This window comes from Budorcas taxicolor, chromosome 19, assembly GCF_023091745.1.
Source record: "Budorcas taxicolor isolate Tak-1 chromosome 19, Takin1.1, whole genome shotgun sequence".
NCBI classification, from domain to species: domain Eukaryota; kingdom Metazoa; phylum Chordata; class Mammalia; order Artiodactyla; family Bovidae; genus Budorcas; species Budorcas taxicolor.
In genome coordinates this window covers 51,496,678-51,517,808 of record NC_068928.1, presented here as the reverse complement: position 1 = coordinate 51,517,808, position 21,131 = coordinate 51,496,678, and the positions used below count along the sequence as shown (strand labels likewise).

Here is a 21,131-nt window from a genome sequence, read left to right as displayed (position 1 = left end):
TACATTGCGTTTAATATGAGAATGTTTTTGAAGAGTTGTTTTCTCGAAGATGGTCCTGAGGTGCAGGGTTCCAGGTGCCTATGGTATTGGGAAAGGCTCCCTCACCCTCTCCAAGGCTTTAGTACTGATCTCATTCTTTATTCACATACAGATCACATGAGATTCTGGCCCTGAGCTATAACTATATAACTTTTAAAATTATTACTTGATGTCCTTGCTTTTTCAGGCCTGTAGGAGCTCCACAACTCAGGAGGCTGTCTACCTACTGTTAGCACTTTTTAGAGAGGTCACCACTTTGTACAGATCCCACAATGCAGACCTCCATCCTAAGCCACAGGTGAGTATCAGCCTCCAGGGCTGTGTTCATAGTCTCACAATTTGAACAGACTTTTTGAATAGAGGTAAAATTCACAAACACCGGGATTGCCCTGGTGGTCCACTGGCTAAGATTCCGTGCTCCCAATGCAGGGGCCCAGGTTTGATCTCTGGTCAGGGAAATAGATCCCACATATCACAATGAAGACTGGATGCAACCAAATAAATAAATATTTATTTAAAAAGAAAGTCATGTACACCAATTATGCCCATAATTTTAAAAAATCTTGGATGGGGGTTTTCAGCATTCTTATGAAGAGGAACTACTTTCTGTTTCACCCAAAGCTTTTAGAGTAACAATTAAAACTAAAGTCAAAAAAATGATTTATGGACTTCCCTGGTGGTCCACTGGCTAAGACTCTGCACTCCCAATGCAGGGGCCCTGGGTTCAATCCCTGGTTGGGGAACTAGATCCCACATGCCACAACTAAAACCCACTGAAGCCAAATAAATTTAAAATAAATAAACAAAAATAAAGTTGTCTTAAAAAATGTCTTAATAATGTTTTCCAAAACAGAATTATCAAAACTAGTGCTTGCATATGTGGTTTCTGTGTTTGTAGAGGAGATTTCTCTGGATAATTCCCCTTCTGGCAGTAGTCATTTAGCCATTGTAACGTCAATTTAAAAAAGTTTTAATGCAACTAACTTTATTTGTTTATTTATTTATTTATGGCTGCGCCCTGTGTCTCGAGGGATCTCAGTTTCCCAACTAGGGATTGAACCTCGGGTCCTCGGCGGTGAAAGTGATAGTCCTAACACTGGACCACCAGAGAATTCCTCTTAAGCAGATATTTGATAAGTTTTTGGTATCAAAAAGCATGACTAACATAAGAGAAAACCTTTGGTTTTTCTCCCGCTATTCATATAATATTTTTATTTGATGTATTTTTTTTCCTGTCAGCAATGTGAGGCTATGAAGAAATTCATTGAGAAAAGCAACACCTTGTCTCCTGATATCAGAGCTTTTGCAATGTCTCTTGTGAATAATGAATTACCCCTGCTGAGGACAGGTCCTGGGGTCAACAACCTGGAAGGGACAGTAATAGAAATGGCTGTTCATGCTGCAACCGTCCTTCTCTGTGGACAAAGCCAAGTCTTAGGACCCCTGAAGAATTTGGCCTTCTTCCCACACCTCATGGTGGTAAGACTGGGATATGATTTCTTCTGCATTCACAGGGAAAACTTTAGAGACCCAGCTGGTACCTCAGACTCTGTTGAACCTGTTTCTCTTGTAGGTTCGCCATCTTCCTCTTTCTCACTTGGTGCTTTAGTCCACAGTGGTGGTGAAAACCTTGCCTTGCCTTTTGTTATTTCATAGAGAGCTGTTCTGTGTTCCTCATAGAGAGCTTTTGAGGTCGAGAAGAGAGAAAATCAAGGTCACGTTCTTACTCAAGACCTCTTGCTGAGCAGCGACAGCCAATCGATGTGTTCACTAAGCTAAAGCCAGCTCTGCTTTTTTGACTTTTCAGAATGCCTTTCTTCCAACAATGCCTGAAGACTTGCTGCCTCAAGCTAGGAATTGGAAGGGTCTGGAAGGAGTCAAGTGGTACAGTAAGTGCTGGCCTGTGGTGGAATCCCACTCCTGGGCTTTGAATAGCAACCTAAAACTACAGAAAATGTTGGTATAGAATGGGGCTACATGGGTTTGTGCCTGAAGGGTCCAAGGTGCCTGCCTCCTCCTGCCATGGGTGCCTTTGCAGAGCATGAACAGTTTGCGGGAATTGGTACCTGCTGACTGTGGATGAACCAGATCATTCTTTTTCTTAGTCACAGGGAAAGGGTCCTTTCGGATGCACTTCTGTGTCCTGGAATATGCCCTTTGGGGGAGAAGGGGGCACTGGGAACCACATCAGAAACTCAGTCTAGGGCCAGCTCACAATTCAACCAAGGTTTTGACCCAAAGATAGTTCTTTTAGAAATATAGAACTGAGGGAGGAAAAAATATAACCCATGAACTGATGTAAATTTTGCCATTGTCCTGAGTAGATAATCTTTTTAAAGTAGTTTTAAAAGTTGTTATAAAACCTGCTCACAGCAAAAAGAAAAAATCAAAGAGAATAAATAGGAGGGTATAAAATACTATCCATTTTGCCTCCAAAAATAACCCCTGGTATGAGCCTGTAATCTAGTTTCTCTTTGCTTTGTGAAATTAAATGCAGACACTATTTTTCAATGCTACAAGTTGAGCTCCTGGTATGTGCCAAATATCTGTCAGTAAACTAGCAGAGTTTAAGATTTCTGGTAACATGCTTAGAACTTCAAGTCCACGTCATTATTTGGTTAGACCAGAAAGCAGGGAGTTAGGTTTTCCTTTTAATGGTGGGTTACTAGGCAAAGCCTCACCAGCCATCATGTGTCCTGTTCTTTCAACAGCATGTCCCAATGGTCACGTGTGCTCTGTAGGAGAGGTGAGTCTTGGTATTTGGGATAGGGTTTGGGGAGGTTCAAAATGTGTGTTCCTCCTCCAGGTCTGAGGAGGGGGCCCATGAGGGAGGAGGATAAGGAGAGACTGGACCTCTGGGGAGAACACAGACTCATTTTGACAGCGGTTCTATGGGGCTTCCCTCATCGCTCAGTTGGTAAAGAATCCACCTGCAATGCAGGAGACCCCAGTTTGATTCCTGGGTCGAGAAGCCATGCTGGACAAGGGATAGGCTACCCTCTCCAGTATTCTTGGGCTTCCCTTGTGGCTCAGCTGGTAAAGAATCTGCCTGCAATGCGGGAGACCTGGGTTTGATCCCTGGGTTGGGAAGATCCCCTGGAAAAGGGAAGGACTACCCACTCCAGTATTCTGGCCTGGAGAATTCCATGGACTGCAGTCCATGGGGTTGCAAAGAGTCAGACATGATTGAGTGACTTTCACTTTCACTAGGTATTCTGACTAAACCTCCAAACGGTATGAAGGTTTTCCAGCCTGGGTTTCTTGACCTTAGCCCTGTGGACATAAGGCCTTATTGTGGGGCCGGCCTGGGCATTCTTGCAGGTTTACAAGCATTCCTGGCCTCAACTCACCGGATGGCAGTAGTATCCTGTCTCACCAGTGTGACAGATAAAACTGCCTCCAGATGTTGCTCAAGGTCCCCTGAAAGACAAAACTGCAGGGCTAGAACCATGCTGGCAGTCCTTCCTGGCCACTGTAGTACAGAGTCAGTGACATAGGTCTTTATGTGATGACAAGGTGTTGACTAGACTATAGGCTGGATTACCAGCCCAGCAAGGAGACAGTGTCTAGACACCGAAGGGTAGGAAAAGGAGATGCGTGGCTGGTAAGCCTGTGAGGGGAAGATGCGTGTATTATTCTTGTCTGAATCCCAAAGCATCTAGCCAGGGCCATTCATAGTGTCATCTATACATGCTCAGAACAGGCTATTGAATTGAAACAGACAAATGTTATTTAATACAGTATATAAGCAGCATGGAGGATAAACCAGATACATGCTTTGCGCCTTATATTTCTGACTTTATTGTCCATGAAATGGGATTAAAATAGATTCTTCATAAGACTGCTCCCAGTACTGAAATTGTGTGGTCCAGGAATCTGAGACTGGTTTGTTTTGTTACAGACTATTAGTGTATTTACAGTAGCACACAATCTGATTTCAAAAAATGAACCTTTGGAAGTAGTAAATCATATGGTGACATTGTTTAAAAATAAAAAAGTCTAAATGGCATTAAGGAATGCCATTTAAGGAAATCAGTTTGGAAGCTACTGTAGTATTCCTGGTGTTAGATAATGAAGCAGTAAACCCATAGGAGAATGAATGGAAAACAGTGATGAACGTGAAAAAAAGATTGAGTTTTATATATTTGTCTATAAAGTGACTGGGAATAAAACTTAATAGCTTCTATTTTGTAAAAAGTCTAAATTTTCCCGCACACAACATAGTTGGCTGAAGAAGGAAATGGCAACCCACTCCAGTATTCTTGCCTGGAGAGTCCCCTGGACAGAGGAGCCTGGTGGGCATAGTCCATGGGGTCGCGAAGAGATGGACACGACTGAGCGACTAACACACACACACACAACACGGTTGGCACGGAGCGCCTGCCCTGTCTCCCAGGCTCCTGCAGCCCCACCCGACATACACAAACACTGAAGGAAGCAGTCCTAGTGGCATCCACTACCTTCTGTGCTAAGAATGTGCTCATACTTTGAGATTTGTCCAAACTGATCTGGGGTCACATTTGTGTTTCTCCTAGTGTGGCATGCCGATGGAACAGAGCTTTTGTATTGACTGTCGTGCTCCAATTGGAGGGATTAATCACAAACCAAAGGAGGGATTTCATGCTATCGAGTATGTAATTTTCTATTTCCTTGCTAAATAATCAAACCATGTGCTTTGCGGCTGTTTCTATTCCAGCTGATAAATCACTACTAAATATATTATCAATTACGATAGTACATTTGGATCTGGGTCATGTTGGATATCAACGCCAAGGTCTCTGTGGTCATTCAGTAGTGAGGCATTTGATCTGTCACTGGCTAACTGGGCTTTTAATGCAAAAATAGACCATACCTTAATACTTATTAATATTAATACTTTTTAATTCAAATATCTTCCAGTTGCACCTTGGTTACAACCCCTGTAGAAATTGCTTGACATAAACAGGGTGACCAAATTCAGAAGGCAGTTTAAGTCTGTCACTTACAAACTCTTAGCTTACCTTTTTTTTTTTTTTTTTTTTGAGTAAAACAGAGGAGACCTAGTCAATCTTATCAAATACTTCAGAATCCAGCTAAAAACCGGATCTCGTAATCCCACACTTGCTCATTAGACAAGTATGGTTGTAAATGCTCCCTTAATAGGAGGTGTGACCTCTCTACATTGATCTTAGAGTCTAGCTATTTTGGTGCTGTTACAGTTTAAAATATTCTAACCTGTTATCTCCATAAACTATTAGAATGTCCTAGAATCTCCAGTATCATTTCAGCTGAACATAGCCATCACACTACACCTCCCATCTGGGTGTGATGCCAAATCCTTTGCAGAGATTGGATCCTAGTTTTTATGTGGGAAAAGGAGACCGGTGTGTATATACTTCTATGTTAATGTCAGCTACTCCAGACTCTGTCCTTTGCCTGCCTGCCACTCCCCCACTGATTCAGGGCAAGAAGCAGGTCCAGAGCACCATCCTGACATATGGCCCCAGGAACAGCACAAACAGCCAGTTTTGTTTTGATAATGATTTTATTTCATCATTATTATTTATTTGCATTTATTTTTTGTAGCATTTATTCCCGTACCTTAAGTTATAGTCCCTTCAGTTTCTTCTGGGGTATCTTTTTCTTCTGTGCAACCCCCTCTTCTGGTTTAGGAACAGTCTGTTCTTTTTCAGAAAGGATCATCTCAGTGTGGCAGGGAGAGCTCATGGAGGGGTTGATCCAACCCTGAGCTCTGTAAGTCCTGTGCCGCATTTTGGGGTTTTGTTCACCTGGCTGTGCTCAATAAGCAAGATAATCTACATCTAAGTCCTTCAGTTCAGCATCACTTTCTGCATTTTTGAGCATGTGCAGTAAAAATTCAGCACTGTTTTCGGGCCGCCGACCCTGCCTTCAGCCCATGTTGGTCCTGTGCACACCGACCAGCTCCACCACTGCAACAGTGGGATGGCACACACTGCTTCTGTAAAGTGACATCCTCCTGATAGCCGGTGGCTTTTCGGATATGCATCCCCTCAATGGCCGGAGAGGTTTCACCAATGTTCTTAAAGTGAATCTTGATTTGCATGATTTTGTGGGGTTTTCTGGGTCAAGTGAATGATGAGCCATTTTTAGAGGTCATCTCAGGGCTGCTCATCAGAAAAGCTTATTATTATTTTTTTTTTTACTGAAGTTGATGTACAATACTATATAAGTTACAGGTGTACAATATTGTAATTCACGATTTTAAAGGCTATATTCCATTTATAGTTATAAAATATTGGATATATTGCCTGTGTTGTACAATATATCCTTGTAGCTTATTTTATACATAATAGTTTGTACCTCAAACCCCCTACTATTATATTGCCCCTCTTCCCCCCAGCTAGTCTCACAAACAGCCACTTTACACTGTTGTGGGCTTCTGGTTAGCCAGAAGGGCCTGTCTATAAAGAAAAAGACTCGGAAAACTGGTCTAGGTTTATTACAATCAGTAACTTTCAGCATCATTTTCTTCAAAACCGTGACCCGGTCTCTCGGTCCTGAGACTCTAAAGTGCGCCCCCAGCGCCAGAAGAAACGGTCTTCTTCAGCCTTCACCCTGTCATCTCTCGTCCTTTCCAGTGATACCACGGACAGAACTCAAACTGGCCATGTGCTGGGAAACCCACCACCCAGAGGTGTGCCTGTGGTATCTGACCGACAGATGTCCCCAGTGGTCTTCCTTCTCATCCGGCTGCTCACTCATCTGGCTATGCTTCTGGGAGCCACCCAGAGTCCCCAGGTAGAGCATGGCACTGCCCAATCACATACTAGTTTCTATGGTAGTTTTTTCATAGTGAATCCTTTCATCTAAAAAACCCTACCCGGTTCCTGGGAAGGCCCTGCAGGGTCCTGCTTGGTTTCACTGGGGCTAACCCTGTTCTGCTCCAGTTCTCTGATTTTGCCCCTTGAAACACAAGACTGCTTCCTGTGTTTGCATTCTGAGAGGTTTATGTGTTGTGCCCTTACTGACATCAGAAGCAGAAACTATTTAGGAAGTAGGGGAAGATCTGAGAGCAGAAGTACTTGGATAAGGGGAAAGACAGGTCAATGAATTTGTCTACTCCTTCCCTTCAGAGAGTGTGAATGTATTGCTTCTCTGATGACTAAGTCTCCTTCCCCAGTAGAAACAAGGAACTATTTTCTTACTCCTCTTTGAAGTTCCAATCTGTGGTTCCCAGGGTTCTCATGAGTTAGTACTTGTATTGGCAATAGTAACAAATGAAGAATGCTTTACCATATAAAACAAATCTTATTAACCTACATTTGTGCATATAGGTCTAGATGAAACATGTTGAAGCCTGATACCAAGTCTTTGACAATTAGATGGATATCAAATATTAGAATTACAATTTTATATAAAAATATTTTAAAAGGTTTAATTAAAATAAAAATTGAAATTAAAAATTTAGTATTATTTAAACCATTTTAGTCTAAATTTTTGTCATGCTTCTAATTTGTACGTTGACTTTTAAATTTTAGTAAATCATGAAAAAAATTTAATAAATCATTTTTAGTAGTTGAAAAAAATAAAATTAAAAGACCTAGCCCACCCCCTGTGGATTTTGAGTAAGTCATTGTTACCTAACACAGAACATAATGTAAAATTCACATATCCTAATTTTTCCCACTGTGGCCTATGGTGGTAAGGGGAACTACTTGTCACATTATGTAAAGTCAGTTTTTACTGACTAGCTCTGTGTCTCCAGTCCACACTGGGAATGGAGAGGCTAAAATAACCGTGATTTTACCTGTGTCTTTGCTGTAACTCTGAGAAGGAAAGAAATAGCATGTTGCATTTTATCTAAGTTAATTAACCATGAGAACAAAAAGTTTAAGTTTTTAAAGTTGTTATTTCACATTGACAATATAGAAGGCAGTCGTTTTCAGACCACATTCATTTCTGCTTCTCAGTTTTCTGTCGCCTCTACTGTTTGAATCATGCTGACATCCCTCCTAGAGACTGTCCTCTGGCTCGGAACTGGCTCTTCACCCCTCCTGACCTCTCCTGAATTGCCATCCCCTCCACAAACAAGACCTTGCTTGATGATTTGTCCCCTTGCCCCCACAGGATTTGATGAACATCATCAAACCTCTGGTGTGGGATCCTAAAGGGTTTCTGCAGCAGCACATCCAGAGAGACCTGGAGCAGCTAAAGAACACGCTGGGGAGGAGCGCGGACGAGACCGCCAGTGTGGTGCACCTCGTCCTGTGCCGCCTTCTCCGAGAGCAGGGCCACAGTGAGGAGCTGGGCATGGGGCCAGGGGGTGGGGCACAGCCAGGAGAGGAAGCAGGGCACTCCTTGACCCCAGAAGGAGATGAGGGCAAAGCAGGAAGACGGGCACTTTCCAGAGAGTCGGGGAGGGAAGGACCTGCCTGGCCTTTCCATTGACCCCCTGCTGGTGCGAGTGTATTTGGGAGGCTTTAGTTTCAAAAGTCAGCCTTGGATGTAGTTCAGCCACTGCATGGGGAACACAGGGCATCCAAAAGAAGCGACGTGCATTAAAGAAACATCAAAGGGACTAATGTTTGATAAGCGCTTGGAATTTGGTCTCTTTCTATTGGAGATCTGTTTTGTTTTGTTTTATGGGGCCGGGGGAGCATCTTCTTTTCCTAAAATGATACTGCATTCTTGGACTGACTCAATATGTATATGCATCCACAATTTGTTACATGTAAAAGTGGGCTAACAACTGTTAAGCTCATTTTCTAGTTTAAAATTTAAAGTCCACCCAGAAAGAAAAGGTCTATAAGACAAGTTAGTAAGAGGGTTGTCTCTGAGTGGTGGAAGAACAGTTTTGTTTTCTTTTAGGTTATCTGCAAAAATCTTTTTAAATTATCACTCTAATGACAATGTTATTTAAAAGAACAATAGCAATAAAAAGTTCTGCCACATGACAAGAAAAATCCATTCTCACTTCAGGAGCTTTTTTTGCCAGAAATCAGCATCTGTGTAGGCTTCCCTGTGGCTCAGCTGGTAAAGAGTCCGCCTGCAATGCAGGAGACCTAGGTTCAATCCCTGGGTTGGGAAGATCCCCTGGAGAAGGGAAAGGCTGCCCACTCCAGTAGTCTGGCCTGGAGAATTCCATGGACTGTAGAGTCCATGGGATCTCAATGAGTCGGACACAACTGAACGACTTTCACTCACTCAGCATCCATGTATATTTTCCACTTAGCAAAACCTGATTTTAAGTTTCTCATTCTGGAGTGGTTTCACACTAGGTAAGCTCAGCAAGTATCGCACTGACGAAGTGACCAAATTCTAGAAGCACACTGACAGTTTCTATGGCATTCTGCATCAAATGCACCCACAGGTTCCTGCCTCCGTCTTCAAGCCGAGGTGGCAGCAGTTGAGACCTGTGGTACCACTAGTCACTGTTATTTTGCCCCTGGGCTTCTGATTTAAAGTATTGTCCTTTCAGTAATTTTGTTCAGAATGGCTTTAAGGTGATAATTACATGGGTTAGAGATTTTAGAGTTTGAAGTACCTTCACAAAGATCATGAGTTTGGTGGTAGCAGCCGGAAATATTTTTAAATGCTCAGGTTACTTTAGGAACATATATCCACCCCTGCTCCCAAAAGGAGCATTATTTCAATTAAACATTTCTTCAGTGTTTTATGTAGAATGCTGTGGTTTTTGTTTCTTGGGTAACATACACATTTTTCTTTGTAGGGTCTTTCAATTTGGTTGCAGAATTGTCAACCAGAGAAGAGAGGAACAGGTGGGAAAAGCTTGTTGAGACTATTATTCTGCGTGAACTAGAGGTAAGTGATGAGTAGCTATGGGAAAGTGCGGGAAGGGGTTTCTGTGGCCTCTGCTGAGCCCTCAGTCTGTTGTCCCTTCTGCAAGTTTCCCTTGGAGAAAGAAAACCTAGGCTAAGTCACAGATTTAGGTGTTCTCTATTTGGTCACCCCACCCTCCTGTTGCCCCTCCCCCATCCTGTCCCCTCCCGAGGCGGGCTGGTATATCAAACTAAGGAATTACTGGGAATCCAGAAAGTGCAGGCAGTCATTTTCTCTCGACTACTTTTTATACCAGAATGTGCAAATGAGTCAGAGAAATAAACCCTGTCAGATAAGAATGTTACTGAGAGTAACTAAGCCCGTTGGGAAATATAAATCAGCAAGTATTTAAAATAATGGTAATAAAATATAGATGTCTGAGACTTATTCTGTTTGAGGAGACAAAAACCTAGCATCTCACTTCCAGATCCCATGTCGCTTCCTCACCTAGCATCTAGATAAAACCCTCCTGGCAGTGAACGCTCAGATCAGCCAAGATGAGCGCATCAGCTCCAACCCTGTGGCCAAAATCGTGTATGGTGACCCAGTGACCTTCCTGCCCCGCCTGCCCAAGAATAGCATGGTTCACTGCTCTAAGATGTGGAGCTGCAGGAAAAGGATCACCATTGAGTACCTCCAGCACATCGTGGAGCAAAAGAACGGCAAAGAATCAGTGCCCATCCTCTGGAAGTTTCTGCAGAAGGTGAGGCTGCTTCGCTGTGACCGTGACTTACATATCCCCTGGAGATGTGAAGGCCCTGCTCTCATTTAGTCTGATCAGTCCTGAGGGTGGGACAGCCATTAAACTACTTTGATTTTTGAATAAAATGTCTCTGGCAGAAGACTCAGGGATAGAGATCTCCAAACACATCCATTTGTACAAGTCATTTGAAGCATAAAGTCACAGGTGAAATATATACATGTGTTGGAATTCATAGGAATCTGTAAAGTACTTGGCCAGAAGGGTTTCTCCCAATCCCTCAGCAAGAAAGAATAGAATAAAATCTTTCCTTTATCTGTTCAACTTCATCCCCCCAGTGCCTGAAGCAGTTAGTCACCAATGAGTGTCTATTGAATGAAAAAACGTTAGTTGAGAATGCATAATTGAAATCAAACAAAAAAATCTTCCCCTAAACCATTCAGAGGGAGGGTGGTGATAGGATTGGAGGGGAGCAGAGCTGTAACATGGGCATCATACCTTTTAGAGCCAGAATTACACCCTCTTCCTAACTTTAATCCATTTGAATTTTTATTTTCTAAAACACATTTTCTAATCATTCCCTCCATGCACCAGTATTTGCAGTCTAGGAAGAAGTAAGATGATGCAGAAATTTTGGTGGGTCAGTTAATGAAAATGGATTCCCGGTGGGAAGGCCATCGTAATAACACTGTGATCTGTCACTGGTGTGCTCAGGCAGGTCCGTTACACGAAGAAGCTAAGGTCCTAGGTCTTCAGAATGACGCTGGATCATCTCTAAGCATCATTGCCTACATGCTTCGTCTTCTTGCTCTCAGCAGTGCCTCTCCACACCCAGCCCAACACATGGGCCCAAGAGGCTGTTTTCTTTCATCAGCTTCTGGCCAAACACATTTGCTGTGTCGGCCCTACAGTTTTGCTTCTCGACCCTTAGAGTGTAGAACACTGGCCAACACATTGTAAGCAGTACTTGCTGAAGGAAGTGAAAGGTACTTGCCTTTCACCATTCTCAAGCACTATGTGTTATGTAAAATGGCACATTGACTGTGTTAAACTACAAATACATGGCCTGAGCCAGCCCCAAAGTCTTGTTTCCCAGGAACATTATCTAGGTACATTAAAAAGTGTTCCTGGTGGTCTTCCCTTCTCTAGGAGGCAGAGCTGAGACTGGTGAAATTCTTGCCCGAGATTTTGGCCCTGCAAAGGAATCTAGTGAAACGATTCCAGAATGTTTCGGAAGCTGAATACAGATCCATCCAGAGTTTCATTAGCAGTCACGATTCAGGTAAGGCTCTGCTCCCACAGAGCATCAGGACTACCAGTTCAGGGCTAATGTGTGTTCTGTACCCTAAGCTTGTAGCATGAAGCAGTGGGTTCTGTGAGTGCCTGGGACATATTAGAGGCTTTTGCTATAGCAGTCCAGAATCTCCCTCTCTCTCTCTGGTTCCTCAAACTCAGCTTTAGTTTAAACAACATTTAGAGTGTGTTGGTGATGATATGAAGATGGGGGTCAAAGAGCAAGTAATTCTGTTGGTTTGGCCTAGATGGGAGTAGGTGTTATCTTGGAGTTCTTAAAAAGTGTTTTGTTTGCTAGATGGGCTGAAGAAGTTAGCCTGCAGTAGAATCACTATCTTTCTGTCAACATGGAACAAGCTGAGGCGATCGCTGGAGACCAATGGTAAGTGAAATCCTCTTTAATACTAAACATTACAGGAGCACCTCTCTGAAGGCCTGTTCTCTCCAGCTTAACTCTGCCTGTTCCGTGTGTGCACAGCACCATGCTGTGTGTGTCTAATGCTGGATCTGTGGACTCTTGGTGAGGGTGTCTGAGATAAGCACATAACATTTCAGAAAGAGCAACCCCTCAGTCCTCTTGAGTCTATAAATTCGGTATCAAAAAGGAGCTGAGACTATTTGAAACTTGTCAGCACATAAAAGAGACATGGGAGACAGACGCACTCTTGGTTCCCAGCTCTGTTCTGTTGAGGGGGCTTCTGCGTTGCCTGCCTTCCCACCGTGGTGGGCTACCAGTCCTGAGGCTGTGAAAGAAACAGCAGGGAGGTGACTGCCCCTCTGTCGTTTAAAGGTGAGATCAAGCTCCCTAAAGACTACTGCAGCTCCGACCTGGATCTAGACACTGACTTGGAAGTCATCCTGCCTCGCCGCCAGGGCCGGGGCCTCTGCTCCACCGCCTTAGTCAGCTACTTGATTAACTTGCACAATGAAATTGTCTATGCGGTAGAGAAATTCTCCAAAGAAGACAACAGGTAAGCACAAAAGCCGACAGCAGGGGACGCTCTTTCAGCGCAGGAAGTCGTTTCTGGGGGAACAAACAGGGAAATAGGGTCACCAGACCTAGAGACAGCAAGCCAGGCTTCAGGTCCTTCTTGAACAGAAACCCCTTCAGCTATGCTCACAAGTGTCACAGATTTGCGTGTCCCTTCACCTGCACAGCCTAAGGCAAAGTCAGACAGGAGCTGGCTCTGCACGGACAGGCCACATGCACCTCACTGGGACCCTAAGCTCTGTCTGTCTGTCCCCAGCTACTCCGTCGATGCCTCTGAGATTGCTGACCTGCACGTCATCAGCTACGAAGTGGAGCGGGACCTGATTCCACTGATTCTCTCCAACTGTCAGTACCACGTGGAGCAGGGCGGGAAGACCTTGCAGGAGTTTGACCTGGAGAAGATCCAGCGCCAGATCATCAGCCGCTTCCTTCAGGGCAAGCCTAGGCTGACCCTCAAGGCAAGGCTGACCTGCTGTATTGACGTGGCCCATGTGTCCATGGTCTACATGTCTGTGGTCTGTGTGTCTGTTTTGCAAAAGTTGCCTCAACTGTGGCTTTGATCACAGCAGTTTCAGAATGAGGGATCCTCTGGACCCTTCATCCACACTCCCAGTATCTGTGACCACACCTGCATTCAGGGCCAATGGCTCTGCAGAGTCGTCTATGCATCCAATCCACACCTCAGTACCCCAAGGGTGACTGCAGGTCTCAATGGACTTAGTCCAGATTTCTCTGCTGTAGTTAATGGCACCACCAGCCACCCACACTGAACCTCATTGTTTTCCCCCTTTTCCTTTGGTCTGCAAACACAGTCTGTCATCTCTACCATCAGGCGCCTCCGTTTCACCAACTAGCCCGCTGCTCTAGTTCAAAGCATCTGTCCTTAAGCTCCACTGCTGCAGTAGCTCCCAACCAGTCCCTGCCTTCAGGCTCTTTAGCCCACATTTCTAAGATCCAGAAATGCATCTCGCCATCCACTGCCCTGCATTGAATCCCATGACCGCACAGGCTGGATCACTCTCCCTTCCCTGAATGCAGGCTGCAGTTCTGTGCTTTACCTGCGCTGTGCGTGTTGCTTCCAGGTCCAGTCAAAGGTGTGGTACTTCATCCTGTTTATGCTTCCTCCCTGCCTGCAGTTAGGAGGTGAACTGTTCGAGCTCAAGCCTTAATTCATTCTGCTCTGTCAGCTGAGTGCCCCCTTGCTCATGGTCTGTGCTCAGTGTGCCAGCACGGTATCCCCACAACCTGCTTCCACTGGTGGTTTGTGGGCCACAGAATACTGCTTGGCCATGGAGGGCAGGCTGGGCTCCTCATTGTGTCATAGATTATGGGTTAAACACACATCGTGAGGCAAAAGGAGCTGTCTGCTTTGCTGGGTGATGCACTGAAATCCTGGGACTACCATTGAGTCTCAGCTCAGGCATATATTGTCATCTGATGGAAACCTCCACAGTGGATTCCATTTCCAGTCTTTTTCTTTCTCACTTTAGGGATTACCCACTCTGGTATACAGACGTGACTGGAACTATGAGCATCTCTTCATGGACATCAAGAACAAAATGCCACAGGTGATGATCAGCCTTATCTGCGTGTGCCTCTGTCTTACCAGAGTGTTTCCATCCATGTTAGGACTCTTCCGCCCTCGCTCAGGGCATTTGCCATGAGCACCAAAGAGTTTCAGGGCCTCCCTCTGTTCTGAGCCCCATGATTTTTCTAGAGGGCACACAGGATCAGCCGAAGTTTTTTTATTTTTCATAAACCTTTTTATTTATTTATTTTGGCTGCCTCGGGTCTTAGTTGCAGCATGTGGGACCATCACCATATCGTGAGGGAACTTCCACTGTGGCGCACAGACTCACGAGTTGTGGCACACGAGATCCTGAGTGTACGCAGTTAGTAGTTGCAGCAGTCAGGCTTAGTTGCTCCGTGGCATGTGGGATCTTAGTTCCCTAACCAGGGGTAAAGCCCGCATCCCCTGCATTGCGAGGAGGATTCTTCACCACCAGACCACCAGGGAAGTCCCAGCAGAAGTTTTCTCGCTCAGTATGAACAGATTGAAATCTTGTGCTTGTAGATTTTAGAGATGATGTCATGACTGTGTATGCTGAGGCAAAGGGTCCAGAGAACTTACTTATTCCTGCTTTTCTGATTTATGTGTGTTGTGCGAGTTTGTGGGGGCTGTGTATCTGTGTATGTGTGTATCCATATTCATATCCTCACAAAGTTGATTTGAGCATTCAACGAGTTCATCTCTCTTTCTGTAACATACCTGAATATTGCTACACTTAAGAAGCACCAAGTGCAGACTACTGCTATTATTAGGGACAGGTCCCATTCTGTGGCCTTGGCAGTGATGAAGATAAGACTCTCACAGGGTAGCGGTGCACAGCATGCCCCAACTGTGGACCCTATCCTGCTTTTGACTTCCTAGCGTCCCCTCCCCAATGTGGCCATCACTGCCATCAGAGGACAACTGCAGTCATACAGTGATGCCTGTGAAGCTCTCTCTGCCATAGAAGTCACACTGGGGTTTCTGAGCACAGCTGGTGGGGATCCAGACATGCACTTAAATGTGTATATCCAAGACATGCTGAAGATGGGCGATCCGACCTCACTGGTTTCAAAGGTAGGTCTCATGTCTGGCCTCTTCCAAAGGAAATCAGCATTGTCCCCTCTATTGTCTCCCCACTTCCTACTGGGATACCACCCCCTAGAAAGTACCAATCTAGGCAGCCCTTGAAAAGGAGGAGAGTCGAAAATACCTCGTTCCCCAGCCAGTCTACAGTGTAAACAGAACACATTGACAGGAGATGCAGAGATGTACTCAGAATGTACAGATTTTGGAAGCACGGGTCTGCTGAGGTGTGCACGCAGACTGTGTGCTGCTGCTGGACCCTGATATGCTGCAGTGGGAGAGGGCTTTCAGAGACATTTCAGAGTTGAGGCAGGAAATTAGTGGACGAAGCAGAGGTGGCCTCCATAGTGAAGGAGGTGGAATCAGTGCAGGGACAAATGAAAACAGGACCTCATATTCAAGACTTCTGTTCTCTTTCAGGCCTTAAACAGATGCCAGTTAAAACATACCATCGCCCTCTGGCAGTTCCTCTCTGCCCACAAGTCTGAACAGCTACTTCGCCTGGGAAAAGTGAGTTTGGCCTCTTCCTGTCCACCTGAACTCAGGGAGCCACACATTCCCTTTCCAGGCTTTCATGTATCATTTGTTCTTATTTCATTCCAGGAGCCATTTGGGGAAATCATTCCAAGGTACAAAGCTGATCTCAGCCCTGAAAATGCTAAGCTGCTCAACACCTTCCTAAATCAGATTGGCCTGGATGCTTTCCTCCTGGAGCTTCATGAAATGATGATCTTGAAGCTAAAGAACCCCAAGACTGCAGAGAGTTTCAACCCTGAGTGGAGGTACGGGCTTGCAAGCCTGCCAAGCGAGGCCCACATACAACATCCTGCCATGTCTCCCAAGATTTTCGATAGTTATGGAAATTGCTCTTGTCTTACTGCAGAATTTGGTTTCCTGCTGATTTACCATTGTTGTTCAATCACTAAGTCGTATCCAACTTTTTGGCAACCCCATGAATGATAGCCTGCCAGGCTCCTCTGTCCGTGGGATGCTCCAGGCAAGATTACTGGAGTGGGTTGTCATTTCCCACTTCCTGACCCAGGGACTGAACCCGCATCTCCTGCATTGCAGGCAGATTGTTTACCCCTGAGCCATCAGGAAAGTCTGATTAACCATTATCAATTGCAAAAGTCATATATTCGCATTATGAGTAGTAGTCCTCCTATGTCAGGGAGATGTGCATTTTAACTTTGATAGAAAATGCTACACCAATGTATAAAGAATACTCAACACTGGATATTATCCATCTTTCATATTTTTAATAATCTAATGGCCCAAAAATGGTATCTCATTTTTGCTTACATTTCCCATTTACTGGTAAGGCTGAAAATATTTATCAGCTGTTTGTGTATCTTCCTCCAAACTGCTTCTTGATTATTTTTCTTTTGGACTATTTGTATTTTTCTTAATATTTTATCTGGTATGTTACAAATGTTCTATCTCAGTCTTTAATTTTATGAAGCCAAATCTGAGAGAATTTTCGTATGAGGACTCTAGGAAAATATACCTCTAAGGGTCCTGTCCCAAGGTTATAAAATATTCTCCCATGTTTTTTCCTTGTGATTTAATGTGGGGTCTGAGGAAGGGATTTTCACTTTATTGTTTTTCTAAATAGATAAACTCCAGTTTTCCTCATTGACATAGGGCTTCATAATTGCCATTTTCCTCCATTATGCTATGTAGCATATGCCTATTTACGTTTGTATTCTTTGAACTTATTTAAGAGATCTTTACTATCCCAGACTTTTTAGTGTAGAGAAAGAATATCTCTTCCTAGAGAATTTATGATCTTTGTTAAACAAATCATGAACTGGGCTAGAAGCTTTATTTGAATGGTGACGCTTTATTTTTTGTATAGCAGACGTATTACTAGAGTGCTTAGAACCATCTGGCTGGGCCCTTATCAAGGGAAGCTCCTTCCTGTAGAGTATGGGCACTCCAGGGTGGGGGCACCAGGGATGCACTGGAGCCCTGAAGCCAGGATTCCAGCGCCAGGCCAGTGACTCAGCGGCTTAGCTGCACGCGCTCAGTCGCGTCCGACTCTGTGCGACCCCACGGACTGTGGCCCGCCAGGCTCCTCTGTCCATGGAATTCTCCAGGCAAGAATACTGGAGTGGGTTGCCATGCCCTTCTCCGGGGATCTTCCCAACCCAGGGATTGAACCCAGGACTCTTGCATTGTAGGCAGATTCTTAACCACTGAGCCAGCAGTTAGTTGTCTTTAAACTAACTCTCAGTATTACCGGCCTTAATGAGCACTTTAGTCCTGTGATGACCTCAAAAACTGACCAGTGATCACATGACTCCTTATGTCACATGACTATTTAACGCTGTCTATTGTTCCTTGGTTTTTCAGACTGAGAGATACACTGGTGAGTTACATGGAGACTAAAGACAGTGAAATTCCTCCTGAAATGGAATCTCAGTTCCCAAAAGAGATACTGCTTTCCAGTTGTGTCGCTGTGTGGAAAATGGCTGCGGAACTGAAACGGAATCGACAAATGAGATAGAATTATTTCCTGTCTCTACAGGGGACTTGGGGAGAGAAGGCTCTTCCCTCCTCACCGGTGGGTGCTTAGAAGGAAAGCTGTGGGCACAGCACTAAATTTGAGACCAAGATGTGCTGTGCTGGCTAACAGCTTCTTGAGAGCCAAGCTGTTTCAGGAACATGTGTATATTCAGAAACTTATCTCCTCATATTCTGAATACCATTCATTGGGAGGTGAGAACTGAAGCTTACATGGAACTAGAATAAAGCACCATCCTCTAGGAAAGACCAGGAGAGACCAAAAATAGCTTCTCAGCTTCACACATACAAACCTGTGCCCCAGGTGTCCTAGTCTCTTACCATGCACGTACTCAGCACACCAAGCCCTTCTTCCTCAGACTACTGCATGCTGAGAGGGACAGAAAATAAGGTTATTAATTTTTGCCTTCTTTTCTAGTTTATTCTGCAGTCACAAAAGAGAATCTGGTTTTCTTCCTTCTTCCATTCCTTTAAATTCAGAGAATTGTACAAATACTTCTAGGTCTCCAGGAAGATACAAATACAAGTCAGGCCATTCTGCGAGTGCCTTGATGCCAAACTAGCTAGCCCTCACCCATGCCCACAAATGATTCACTGCCAAATTTCAAGGGTCAGAGCCCCGAAGCTTTCATTGTGAAGAGCACTGGGCCAAGAGTCAAGGACACTCTTAGTGACTTAGTTTCCACATCTACAAAATGACAGGACTGAAGTCCAGGTTTCCTGCCAGTTCTAGTATTCTAGTAAATTCCAAGTGAAAGTTGATCAGTGTAAAGTTGGATCAAAGGCCTGGTTCTGGCATTTCTGGGGGAATTTTTTGCTTCTGTAGGATTCTGCTAAATAAAACGTAAGTTTTTAGCATGGTCTTGATTTTCCCAAGTGTATGACTACCTGGTCCTTTCTTTGGGTCTCAGTCAAGGCACAGAAACGGACTCAGAAGATACAACCAGGCAAGTTTCTGATAAAGGAAAAAGAGAATAGTAACGCACCCCAATCTTGTGCCGCTATTCTCACTGTAAGTCTTGTGTCGTTTTTTCAAAATCTACCTGGTGCTTCTGACCTCTCTGGACTAATTCCTGTTCCTGGGTAGCTTGGCACCTGTTAGCCCTGAGACAGCAGTTGTTTACAAGTCAGAGGTAAATGTCTTTCACACACATTCTGAATAAGATGATGACTCAATCAACTTGAAATTGGGCCTACAGAATGGCGAGAGCTACAAAAATAGAAAATGCTTGCCAAGGACAACATAGGCCCTTCAGCGCCACTGGAGGGAGCTGTAGAACAATCTGTGCTCCAATTTCATTATTTTAGTTTCTCTTCACTGTGGTTGAGGAAGGGGAGCACCGGGACCTAGGATCTCGTACCATATCCACTTGTAATATAGTAACCTATGTTTATCTAATAATTCTATGCAAAGGCACTCCGCGAGGACATCCGTTTCCTAGATTGTGTGTTTAATGGATGTGGGAGTGGGGGAGTTGCTTGTTCATCATTTCAGTTTGCACTTGGAATTCCTTTGACACCTCAGAATTGTGATGGAGCTGGCCAGCCTGTGAAGACCTCCTTTGGGGGGCAGGGGAGAATTTTTTCCCTGCTGTTATGAAGAGGTTTTTTTTTTAGGGGAGCGTGTGATGAAGATACGTTGTTTTGTATGTTATGCTTTCAAGGTGTTAACTGTCATTAGCTAACACTATCTTGTTGTTTGTACAGAAATATACTGGTCTAACCCAGGCAGATGTAAATTTTGTTATACTTGTCATACCTGTTTCAATAAATTTGCTAAAGAATCCTCTCTGGGGAAGAGACTTTGGAGAATGGTTCCATGTGTTTGTGGAAATGTCCTTTCAGGGGTGTCCAAAACGTGGAAGGTTCTGGACAGAAAACGTGCACTCTGGTTTAGAATGTAACAGGGTAAACTTCCTCTGGACAAAATGACAGCAGAGCTGAGGTGGAGTTTCACACTGCTCTCTGGTTTCCAGGCTCAGGGGCCAAATCTTCACCCTAGAAGGCTGCCCTCTCATTCCCTGCCTAACAGGATTTTCTGGGAGGATAGCACAGCTCCAGCCAATGAGGAGTAAGAGCTGACTGGCAGGGAGCTGGATTGTGGTTTGGGGAAGCAGCTCCTTGGGAAAAGGAAGTAAAGACACTTGAGAGAGAAACAATAAGGTTCCAGCAGCCCACTTTCATTCAAGTGGCAAAACACTGCTTTAGGGGAAAACTGCATTTTCTCTTCTAAAAAGAAGGGGTTCCTCCAGGAGACAAGCCATGGTCTGGAACCATAGAAAGAGGAAGTGCTGGTTCACAGATGTGCCCTGTATCCCCCATCTGTCAAGTCCATCCACCTTCCCTTCCTCCATAGCTTCCCACTGACCCTGCCTGACCTTCCCCTCCAGCCTACTCATTCTTGTTTCCATTCATATTCATTTTTCTGGACTTCACATACTACACAATTCCTTCTGCTTTCAGCCCAAACAGAAACAGTCACCAGGATGATGGTGACTTAACCTGAAAATCTTCACAACTGATCACTGTCTTCTTTCTATGACCTTACTATGTGTGTAAATTATTTACCTTTCACTGGTGTCGAGTGGGCCTTAGGAAGCATAACTATGAACAAAGCTAGTGGAGGTGATGGAATTCCAGCTGAGCTATTTAAAATCCTAAAAGATGCTAATGAAGTGCTGCACTCAATATGCCAGCAAATTTGGAAAACTCCACAGTGGCCACAGGACTGGAAAAAGTCAGTTTTCATTCCAATCCCAACAAAAGGCAATGCCAAAGAATGTTCAAACTACCATACAATTGCGCTCATTTCACATGCTAGCAAGGTAATGCTCAAAATCCTTCAAGCTAGCTTCAGCAGTACATGAACTGAGAACTTCCAGATGTATGAGGTGGATTTAGAAAAGGCAGAGGAATCAGAGATCAATTGCCAACATTCATTGGATCATAGAAAACGCAAGGGAATTCCAGTAAAACATCTACTTCTGTTTCACTGACTATGTTAAAGCCTTTGACTGTGTGGATTAAAACAAACTGTAAAAAATTCTTAAAAGAGATGGGAATAACAGTCCACCTTACCTGTCTCCTGAGAAACCTGTATGCGGGTCCAAAAGCAAAAGTTAGAACTGGACATGGAACAAGGGACT

At 44.3% G+C, this 21,131-nt stretch overlaps 1 protein-coding gene across 1 annotated transcript in view; it reads left to right on the top strand.

Annotated features, from left to right (window-relative positions):
- The window catches only part of LOC128065403 (E3 ubiquitin-protein ligase RNF213-like), a 118,221-nt gene extending 99,517 nt beyond the window's left edge, over positions 1–18,704 (top strand). Inside the window, exons 51-68 of the mRNA XM_052658592.1 lie at positions 227–337; positions 1,279–1,518; positions 1,847–1,928; positions 2,751–2,785; positions 4,575–4,669; positions 6,639–6,798; positions 8,128–8,296; positions 9,731–9,822; positions 10,292–10,543; positions 11,690–11,822; positions 12,132–12,215; positions 12,624–12,804; positions 13,081–13,282; positions 14,315–14,392; positions 15,256–15,450; positions 15,880–15,969; positions 16,063–16,241; positions 17,815–18,704. Of these exons, the coding sequence (XP_052514552.1) occupies positions 227–337; positions 1,279–1,518; positions 1,847–1,928; positions 2,751–2,785; positions 4,575–4,669; positions 6,639–6,798; positions 8,128–8,296; positions 9,731–9,822; positions 10,292–10,543; positions 11,690–11,822; positions 12,132–12,215; positions 12,624–12,804; positions 13,081–13,282; positions 14,315–14,392; positions 15,256–15,450; positions 15,880–15,969; positions 16,063–16,241; positions 17,815–17,968 (2,532 nt within the window). The 3' untranslated portion in view covers positions 17,969–18,704. The remainder of the gene's footprint in view (positions 1–226; positions 338–1,278; positions 1,519–1,846; positions 1,929–2,750; positions 2,786–4,574; positions 4,670–6,638; positions 6,799–8,127; positions 8,297–9,730; positions 9,823–10,291; positions 10,544–11,689; positions 11,823–12,131; positions 12,216–12,623; positions 12,805–13,080; positions 13,283–14,314; positions 14,393–15,255; positions 15,451–15,879; positions 15,970–16,062; positions 16,242–17,814) is intronic.
- Positions 18,705–21,131: the final 2,427 nt, after the last annotated feature.